General features: G+C 39.2%; 1 protein-coding gene across 1 annotated transcript; it reads right to left on the bottom strand.

Annotated features, from left to right (window-relative positions):
* Positions 1–2,109: 2,109 nt before the first annotated feature.
* On the bottom strand, positions 2,110–5,111 carry LOC114841493. Its single transcript, XM_029126492.1, has 2 exons — positions 3,471–5,111; positions 2,110–2,133 (listed from the first exon to the last, which is right to left on the bottom strand). Exons 1-2 carry the CDS (start codon positions 5,109–5,111, stop codon positions 2,110–2,112), a joined length of 1,665 nt encoding a protein of 554 aa, XP_028982325.1.
* Between the last annotated feature and the right edge of the window lie 5,155 nt (positions 5,112–10,266).

Below are 10,266 nucleotides of genomic sequence, written 5' to 3'. Positions count from 1 at the left end.
TCTTTTTAAAATTCCACGTATTCGGTCAAAACGCCGCAAAATGATTTTGATTATGTATCGCAAAAATATATAACATACAGGTATACATTTGAATTCACTCCATACGATTTATAATCGAAGTCAATCAACGTCATTTTGAGGTAATTTTACCACATTTACGGAATTTCGAAAAAAAAAATGAAACATCGAGCTACGCGGTAGTGTATCAGGCCAAGTCGTGCCTCATAACCTCACAACAACAAACCGATAAGAGCTACCAAGTATCTATAAACCACACAACTTCCCCTTCCACTACCCTCAACTAATTTTCCATAAATTAATGAAAAATGCGCTCACTTAGACGAAAACTATCCTTAGTTACACTATATAGATCACTAATCCGCTTTCCACTGATGCAATTATTAATTTAATTCGTTCAAAATTTGCGAAGATATGCACATAGCAACGAACTGGCATGCACATTTTTCACATATCCATTATGTTCTAAACGAAAACGGTCGCACTCAAGCCATTGAGTTGGCAGCGCAACTCGAATTCTCACTTTCGCATGCAGGAATTGCCAACAGTGTTCTACATTGTATAGTGTCATGGAGAATAGAGGGAAGAAGGCCACATAGCGGCTGGTGGGACCCCTAAAATCATGTGACGCAGCATGCAATTCAGATTGATTCCGATGGTGGCGGTAGTAGTCACTCGCGTGGGAAAACAGATCATTAGAATTGTAACATTAATCCTATTGAAAATTTAATTTACTGTCCGTGCAACAATTTGACAATATTATATTAATTCCTCAACAAATTCCTCAACAAATATATGTGAAACCCTTGCTGAATATAAAAAAAATTACAGATGTTTTCTGAATAGGGATCCATGAATGACGATGCTTTGAAAAATAATTTATGAGAGAACTATGCAAATAAGCAATAAAAATCCAACTGAGATAAGAATAGCACTATCAATAACGAAGAACAAAACCCGGTAATTCGTTCAAGAGATATGGAGCATATAGTTTTCGCCAGGAAAGAAGGAACATCGGGTTTAAGCCGAAGGCCCCCCACCACTGCCCACCCCGGCATGGAATGTATCACTCTGCGCGCGCCAAATTCGAGCGCAATCTTCAAATCAATTCCAGTTTTCACTGAAGTCTGATGAAAGGTACTCATCATTACTCAAAATAGGAGAATAATAATAGATAAATTATACATCCATAACCTCAATATTCTTAAGAGGGACCCAGGGTAAATTTGTAAGTCTTTAGTTGATGAAAATCACTATCTAGTGACTTTTGACATATCATGAAGTACGTAAAAACTAAACAAAATTTCATACGCAACTCATTTTACCCCGTACGTTATGCGAAATGGTGGTTTTTCGTGATTTAGCTTTGAAATGCTCCTCGCGCCACAATTTTCATCCAATTCAAACTTTGTTTTTACTTCTTTCATACCGCATAAAAATTATTATTCTGAGTAGTGGAACATTAAAATAGTACATAATAGGTGTTCAATATTGGAAAATGGAGAGTTGGATGAAGAATCAATTTTGAACCGAATCAATTTAAAATCTTATCCCTTTTGATTTAAACCGAAAACAAGTGGGAAATTACGTATTGCATATGGTATGGTTATTTTTGCTAAGAAATTAGCAATATGCTTTCGAATAGTTATTTGCACATAATTTCTTTCTATCATGTATAGTTCATTATTTATTTCATTTTTTTAAATTTAATAAGATTTCGTTGTAACTAATTTTGTCAGATTTTCAACTGAGTTGAATGATATCATCGCCATTATTTTTATTATCCCTTTCTTCTATACAAACAANCGAATCAATTAAAAATCTTATCCCTTTTGATTTAAACCGAAAACAAGTGGGAAATTACGTATTGCATATGGTATGGTTATTTTTGCTAAGAAATTAGCAATATGCTTTCGAATAGTTATTTGCACATAATTTCTTTCTATCATGTATAGTTCATTATTTATTTCATTTTTTTAAATTTAATAAGATTTCGTTGTAACTAATTTTGTCAGATTTTCAACTGAGTTGAATGATATCATCGCCATTATTTTTATTATCCCTTTCTTCTATACAAACAATTTGCTTTTTTTACAGTTCCATCGCTTCCCGCAGCTAAAATGTTAATTCAAAAATTTGAATTATTCGAATAATTTTTGCATTCTGAAGAACAATCAGTAGCCTTCAAAATGGTGCATAATAATTCTGATTCAATCGTCTTTCCATCAAGTTATTGCAGATTGTTCCCATTTTTGCTTCCGAATGGAAGCTTCATAATCGTTCAAATTTATGTTTTGTACATTTGTGTTATATCGGCCCAGTATGATCCAAAAAGTCCGAAAATGCAATTTTTAGACCTCTTATTTCTTCAGTTGTTAGTTAATGTATGGATGGAATTAAATCTTTTTTTCCAATGTAGGTATTATAATAATAATAATTTATTTCAGCAATTAATACATGGTATTAATCATGCAGGGGAGTTCCTGCTACATAATTAAAATATAATAGTAGTGTTGGCAAAAAAAATAAGAATAAAAAGCATATTGAAAATTAAAAATTATTATGCATGAGTTATAGCATGTTAACAAACAGCGAATCCGATGAAGGTGAAGCCAAATTTGAAACATAGAAAGCCAAGTCCTTGATAAAGCGCAGTAGAATAAACAAAAAGCGCTGAAACAAAGCATAGAATTAGTCAAAACTCAAAAAAATTACCAGAATGACAAATAGTTCATAATTTGCAAAAGCTGAGCTCAAAAATCAGAGTTACAAAACCTTCTATGAAATTATAGAAACAATCATTAATCAATCATCAATCAATCATTAATCTCAGAAGCTCTCAACTGCAGGCATTTTTTCAAGAGACAATATAAAGTTTTAATATTTCTATGATCGTTCGAGTTAAAATATGCGGAAATACTGGAAATAGAGACGTAGTTCGGGTCGAGCAGATAATTAGGAAGATAAGGGGACCTGAGGGAATGGTAAAAGGGACAGAAAAATAGGATGTGTGGGGGGTCTTCGAAGGCCTGGGAGAGGCATAAGGTACAGAGCTGGTTAGGATCCAGCCGGTATCCGATTTGGTTGATGAATATGCTTCTTGCATGTATTGAAACGAGTCTCAATTGGATTTTAGCCCTAAGAAAATCAATAGGGCATCTTTCAGAATAAAAATCTCTGAAATCATCCAGGGGATGCCTGAATGCCTTCAGTAACAGGGAAGACGATGACAGGTAACGTTGATAGTCCTCAAACCTCTCTCGAGCCAGGTATCGATCCAAAATGCCAGGGATCCGCAGCCTCCACCAGTTCGAGGACAGGTTAGTCCACAGATCATCACAATTGAGGCCATCCAGACAGAGCTTCAGCTGCGAGATCCAATTGTATTTGGCGGTAAAGCGTTGATTTGATGTTGGAGAAGATGCTAACTCTGTCAACCTAAGCAGACAGACCTTTGGAAGGCGACTGTCCGACATGTTCAGGACCTTAACGATCCAGAGCAGGGCCTGTTTGATGACCTCTAGAGAAACTCCATGAATGCCAGTTTCAAGTCGTATAGAGTAACCAGGTGTGTATCTCGGGAGATTGAAGAGCCTTTTAAAGAAGCTCAGGTGAGCAGCTTCGAGGACTGGAAGATGTCGTAGAGCCCATAGGGATGAAGGATAGAGCAAAGTGGAGGTGACAATGCTAGAATGCAACCTCTTCGTGCCTTCCCAAGAGTCAGCCCCAATGGACGAAAGAAGTCGTAGTACTGCAGAAGAAGCAACGCGGGATCTTGAGGCAGCAGCAGCAGACGCAGCTCGGCCAGTGGCTGTTGAAGTAAACTTCACTCCGAGATATGTATATTCAGTAACTATTTCAACGGGATTCCCGTTGAGCTGGAATGCGTGGTTTGCTGAGGGTAGTCGTCCTCCTTTTCTGAATATCATCACCTTGGTTTTTCCAATATTGATTGTCAGGCCATTGTCAGAGCAGTACTCTTCAAGGATTCTCAGCTTGAGTTTGAGATCAATAGAGCTAAATGCTAGGATAATGAGATCATCAGCGTAAAGCAGCAGAATGACATCCTTACGCCCATCGATGTCCACTCCTCGAGCACCCTTGACACGAAAAAAGTTCTCGATGTCCGCTAGATATAAATTGAAGAGGAGTGGACTCATTTTTTCACCCCGCAGAACGCCCTCGCTCACATTGAAGTCCTCAGTATACCCTTCAGATGTTCTGATTCGGATAGTGGCACGGTCGTAGAGATTTTTGACGACCCTAATGACCTTCGAGCTTAGTCCCAGCTTCAGGAGTTTTTGCCACAGCAGGTGATGAGGGACAGAGTCGAACGCTCTTCGAAAATCAACGAAAAGCGAGTAGACTCTGCCCCCAGGTAGACGAAGTCTATTGTGGACTATAGATGTAAGGATGAAAATATTATCCATAGCACCCCTCTTCTGGCGAAAACCAGCCTGGTCCTCTGGTATGATGTTGTGAAGCTCAGAATCGAACCAGGGAGGTTTAGGATGGGTGTTGCGACGGTTTCCACTCCGACTGATTGATTTGGACATAGCCAGATTCAAAGCCACTTCCCGGATACCTGCTAACAGATTAACATTCAGCTGATCAATAGAGTGTACCGATGCCGTTACCTGGAGCCTCGGAGATTTCTCAAGAAGGGCTACATAATCTTTCTGGAGTGGATGCTTCCAGAGCAGAGATAGCTCCGAAGCCAAAGGAGCTGTTGTAGGCCTAGAGGAGGGTGAGCCAGGTGCATCAGGAGTAGCAGGCAGCAATCTCACCACGTGATCAGCTAATATGGAAGAAACAGGGAGATGATTTGATCCCAGCAGCTCCGAAGTCACTTGAGAATCAAGAACTAACTCAGTTATGTCCAGACTGGCCCATACGAGATCAAACGTGTTGGCGGTTCTATTGCTGGTGAATTTGGCCGGGGTATCCGACCTCCTTCTTCCATTCAGTAGAACAAAGTCATTTTCTAGCATGAAGGACATCAAGGACTCTCTTCTCTTATCAGTTTTTTCTACCAAGTAGCGTCTGGTTTCGTACAAGGAGGTCCCCAATATTGGCTTCAGAGGGGAGATCATCGTCGTAGTCCGCTATTGAGCAATTGAAGTCCCCACCAAGAATGAAAATATCCTCCTTAAACTCACATTTCGAACGTAAGTTGTTGAGGGTCAATTGGAGCATTTCCAAGACTGGATCCAGCTGTAGACTTGGGCAGAGATATAACGAGCCAATTATCGCACTCCAGGAATAGGAAATAATTCGAAAGAATATCCACCAGGGTGAGATATCGAGTATTTCAGGTCGAAGATCTCTGTGGATGAGACAGAGTAAGCCACCACTGCCTCTGTCTCTTGCTCTGTCACGAATAGCTGGAGATCAGATACTGGCATGGTTCCTGAGAGCTGAGGGAATAAATTGAGGAGAAGGATTTAACAGCATCGTTTCTGAAAGACATAATATTTGAATTTCTGGGCTGAGTAGATTATACGAGACATTTGTCATACCTTGAGCGTTCCAAAACTGTATCTTGACTCTAATTGTTTCAATTTGGCTTACAAGTTTTTTTAATTAGATCCTGTGGACGGATTGGCAGTACGAGGAGAGTTGATTCTGCTCTTGCTGGCTGCTCTGGGTTTGATGACCAGCTTCTCCTCCACATAGTCCCAGCCCCACCAGATACCGTCGATCTCCAGACCACTGTAACTGAGCTTCACCCTTTTTCCTTGCTCCTTGGCGACCTTGCCCAATTCTCTGACCTTCCTGTAGATTTTCTGCTCCAAGGGTGAGAGGTCAGGGTCAATGAAGACTTTGCTGTTCTTACTTTTTCCTAGTTTGGCTTTGTTCTTCATTACCGTCTGTTTATGCTCCGGACTGGGCAATTTTATAATAAACATCTTCTTCTCGGCACCGACCATTCTGACCTCCAGAACAACATCCACCAGGCCAAAGTTCGAAAGTAGAAACTCATCTACAGTCTCCTTGGGGGAACGATCTCCTGCCCAAGCCTTTCACAACGATGTTGTTGGCTCTATTGATTTTCTCATGATGGTCGAGCTGTCTTTTCAGCTCAGCTAGTTCTATCCTCAGCGATGAAGAGCCTACATCCTCTGATTTCGTTTCAAGCTTCACTAGTTTTTCTTCAAGGGCCTTAGATCCTACATTTTTCGATAATTCCAGTAATTTTGTTTCTAAAATGGAAATCTTGGAGGTTAGCTCTTCAATGTGTTTCTTCGATTGAGCATCTCTAGTTTCAATAAACTGTTTAAAGTCATTCAATTGCTCTTTCATAAATTTGTTATCTTTCATTGATTGTTCAACTAAATCGGATTTGACTTTACCTGCAGTGCAGAGTTCATTTACTTTGAACAGCAGCATTGATAACATCTCCTTCACGTCTCCTTTCTCAATCAGATTTTGGATTTCATGGCCAGGAAGAGGAGCCGGATGGCTCAAGGCTTCAGGAATGGTAGGATCGGAATCAATCACCATTGCAATGATCTCAGGGGCACAAAGGGATCTGTTGAGTTTTTTATTTATTGGGGATTCGAGATACGAGCAAGTCGAACCAGAGTCCTTATCCAACTCCGCAATATCTCTGTTTCTTTTCTTGTAAAATTCAGATAGGGTGCTAGGGGAATCGGAGCGCTTTCTTTGACCCTGAGATTTCACTTTTAGAACATTCGTTTTTGGAGGTTTGGCCCTTTTTATACCATCCTCTGATTTTGTTGATTTTGGAGTAGAGCAGAATGACTGGGAGGTTAGGAGGCTGGACCAGGCTTGGATGCTAGCAGATGAGTTGGAACCGGTATAGGCACTTGAGGAAGAGTGGACCAATGCAGGAAGAGGTTCTCCTTCGGCAGTTTCAGATGGACTCGACGTGATGACAGCAATTTCTGGGATAATTAGTATTTTCTTTGACACATTACTCATGCCCCTTTCTATGGCAGCTAACCTCCAAATTTCGAATGAACAACAAATTGCAGCATGTGACAGTAAAAGATGTAAAGTGGCACTTTATCAATGCGGAGATGTCGGGGATAATTTATCTGGTCAAAACGATATGGATTGACGAATTTCAGAACTACAGATAATAATTAATTTACAAAATAATGAAGAGCACTTTCAAAACACGTGCAGTGGCGCTCTATCCGCAGCGGAACCCCCAATGTAGGTATTGTTGAGCCCTAGCAATCGCCATTAATTAAAATTTCATTCATTGATTAGTTTATTTAATTGGCGAATGTTTTCGAAAATCGGTTGTTCCAAGATTAAATTATTGAATTTAATAACTGAAAAAAATGTTTTGAATTCATTAAATAATGGCTTCAAAAAATTGGTTTGAATGTACTTTTGACCGAGTTCGAAGATGAAGGCAATAGCAACAATCGTTATTTTGATTTATTCCCGGCTGGGTGAAGCGGAAATTTTTTCTCTCTAAATTCTAATTCTCTTAGAATTCTAATTCTCTTAGATTAAATTATTGAATTTAATAACTGAAAAAAATGTTTTGAATTCATTGAATAATGGCTTCAAAAAATTGGTTTCACATGTACTTTTGACCGAGTTCGAAGATGAAGGCAATAGCAACAATCGTTATTTTGATTTATTCCCGGCTGGGTGAAGCGGAAATTTTTTCTCTCTAAATTCTAATTCTCTTAGAATTTTTTCTTTTTTTTTTTTTTTTTTTTTTTTTTTTTTTTTTTTTTTTTTTTTTTTTAAATACTCAAAAATTGTTCATTTTTTGAAAAGCGAAGTTAAACGATGATAACGAGAGATATATTGGTTGATTTAATTTTTATGATGATTCTTGAAAATTTCGAATTTTTCATAAATTTTGTTTAAAGTGAGCTTTCTCGTGGTTTCTTTAAATGTGATGTCTCAAATTTATTCCAGCATCTATAAATCTATCTATCTATTTATTTCTCGAGATACAAAGATCCCATCAGAAGGGTGGAGAGAAGTACATAATTCTTACAGTTGTGTGTATTTGGTATTTCTGTGTGACAATTATAAAAAAGAAAGCGAACACTAGAGAGCTATTTGATTGAGGTAGTTTTAAACTGTGTATCTATACAGATTCAAAATTGCTTACATTCATCCTTAGCTTAAATTCGCTGTATTTCTGACTAACAAACTACCTTGAGTAATCTACCTAATAATACCTGGAAGCCTTCAAGTTCATTCAGCTTCTTGAGCTTCAATAATTTCACTTCTCTTAGTTAACATTTCTTTCATAAAATAATAAAAATCTTCACAAAAAGAGGAACATGTCTCCATTACTTAAAAAAAGTCAAAGGTGGGATTGTCAGGGTTCTGACAGTCCTGTAAAATAGGGGCAAGATATTTCAAACGTAATTCATAAAAAATAGTGCACTCAAATATTAGGTGCTTTAACATCTCTGCCTCTTCTTGCTAGCAATAATGACACTGCCCCTTTAGGTTAATTTTGATGATTCCTGAAGGATGACTAATGAAACAGCTATGAATATTAGAAAGCCTCACCTGCGCCAGCACTTTTTTAACACAAAGGAGGTGCGCTTGTTAAACAAATAATTCACCACAGGCTGGTCCGGGAACCTGAGAATAGTAATACTCTACTGTAATCCCTTCTTCTAAGTGAAATTTCAAAATTGGTAAGAGCTCTTGTTTTCCATGCAGCCCAAACAGTTGGGTCCATACATGCCCATATATCAAGCGAGTCACATTCGATCAAAAAGCTTTTAAATTGAAGCTGCCAATTATGTTTCAGAGTGCTCGAGGGACTCGTAGCTAGAGTTAGCATTCGTTTCAGACAGATTTTGGGCAGATATGAATCACTGCATTTCAAAATGTGGATGTACCAATTCCATAGGTGATTCACGGCATAGAGCTGCATAGCGACAAGATCAAGCTCAAGTCGCAGGGCCCATCCAGGCGTAGGGGAGGGTGGGGCAAAACGGCCCCCCTTCAATTGTCAATAACTTGTGAATGACATTGTGAAAATTCCCAGTTCCAACTTCATTTTGAAGATAATTTTTCATTCTTCAAAACGAGCTCTAACCTCATCCCAATCGGATTATTGAATCGGAAAATATTGACGATTGAAGGGGAGGCGTTTTGCCCCATTCTCCCCTACTTTTGGCTAGGGTTAGAAATTTTTTGAAAAAATAAGTCTACAGGACTTCAATTTCCTCCCGCATTGGGAGTCCCCATGCAGGAAAGGCGTAGAAAATAATGGAGGTAACCATGCTTTGATATAATTTGTAACGAACATGTGGGGATGTTCGTTAGGAACACTAAAAACGATCTGGAAACAGCGAGACTCCTACAACGTTGAATTAAAATCCGTGAGTAAGAATCCTAGAGCGTGAGAGTGAGAGTCCCTTATCCACTTCCGAGTGGCTTATTTCCGGTTAGAGTTATCGGTTCCGTTTATTAGTAAAGATTAGTAATTACGCGTCTTTGAGGGCCCAGAAAAATTATCGTGAAGAAGGGCCAAAATTACAGAGTCATCCGGTTCTTTTTATGGGGTTCACCCTATTGTTAATCTTGCGGGTAATCGAATAGGTCCGGCTGAAATGCTGGCGCTCCAATTTCGTTGGATTTTCAGGGGTTAATTGGTTACGTTTTTGTTTTGGGTGGAAGGTTGTTCGGAGCGAGTGCAACCATCGTCTCCAATGAATTGTCAGGTTGCCTTGAGGTTTTTGATGAGAGTAACGAGTTGAGAAGGAATTAGTAGTGGAGTAATAACAAGTGCCGGTAACTTGTCCTTTAACCCCGAAAATCCCGGAGATCCCATCCGTGGGAAGCGCCAAAAACCCTTAGTAATTATCCGAACGACAATCAGTTCGGCCTAGTCTCGCGTAATAATTAATAAAAAGGAACTAGTTTTGTGTTAGGTGATTAGAGAAGAGTTAAGTGAGATTTGAATAATCGCGCCAGGTCGTGAGAGTCGCGATTAATTGTTGTTAGATTCGCACCTTCGAGGGGCGTGTCCGCACCAATCAAAATTCGGGTGATTGAGCGGTGAATTCCACGCTCTGAGGTGTCTCGAGACGCTCGTGAGTTCGGCAGTTCGGCGTTGGCTCTTGACCTGACCGGAACTAGTGCCAATACAGTGCCTATCTTAGGATTATAGTGCCTATACTTGGATCATATTATCTACACGATGGCGAAGAACACCCCAAAGAGGGATAAGAAACCCAAAGTGAGTTTTTAGTTCGGTTTATTTATTTTTCCGAATTCATTTCGGCT

This window comes from Diachasma alloeum, unplaced genomic scaffold, assembly GCF_001412515.2.
Source record: "Diachasma alloeum isolate Michigan unplaced genomic scaffold, Dall2.0 Dall_scaffold_00602, whole genome shotgun sequence".
NCBI lineage: Eukaryota > Metazoa > Arthropoda > Insecta > Hymenoptera > Braconidae > Diachasma > Diachasma alloeum.
Note: the sequence above shows the minus strand (reverse complement) of the source record. Positions and strands in the feature narration are given on the sequence as shown.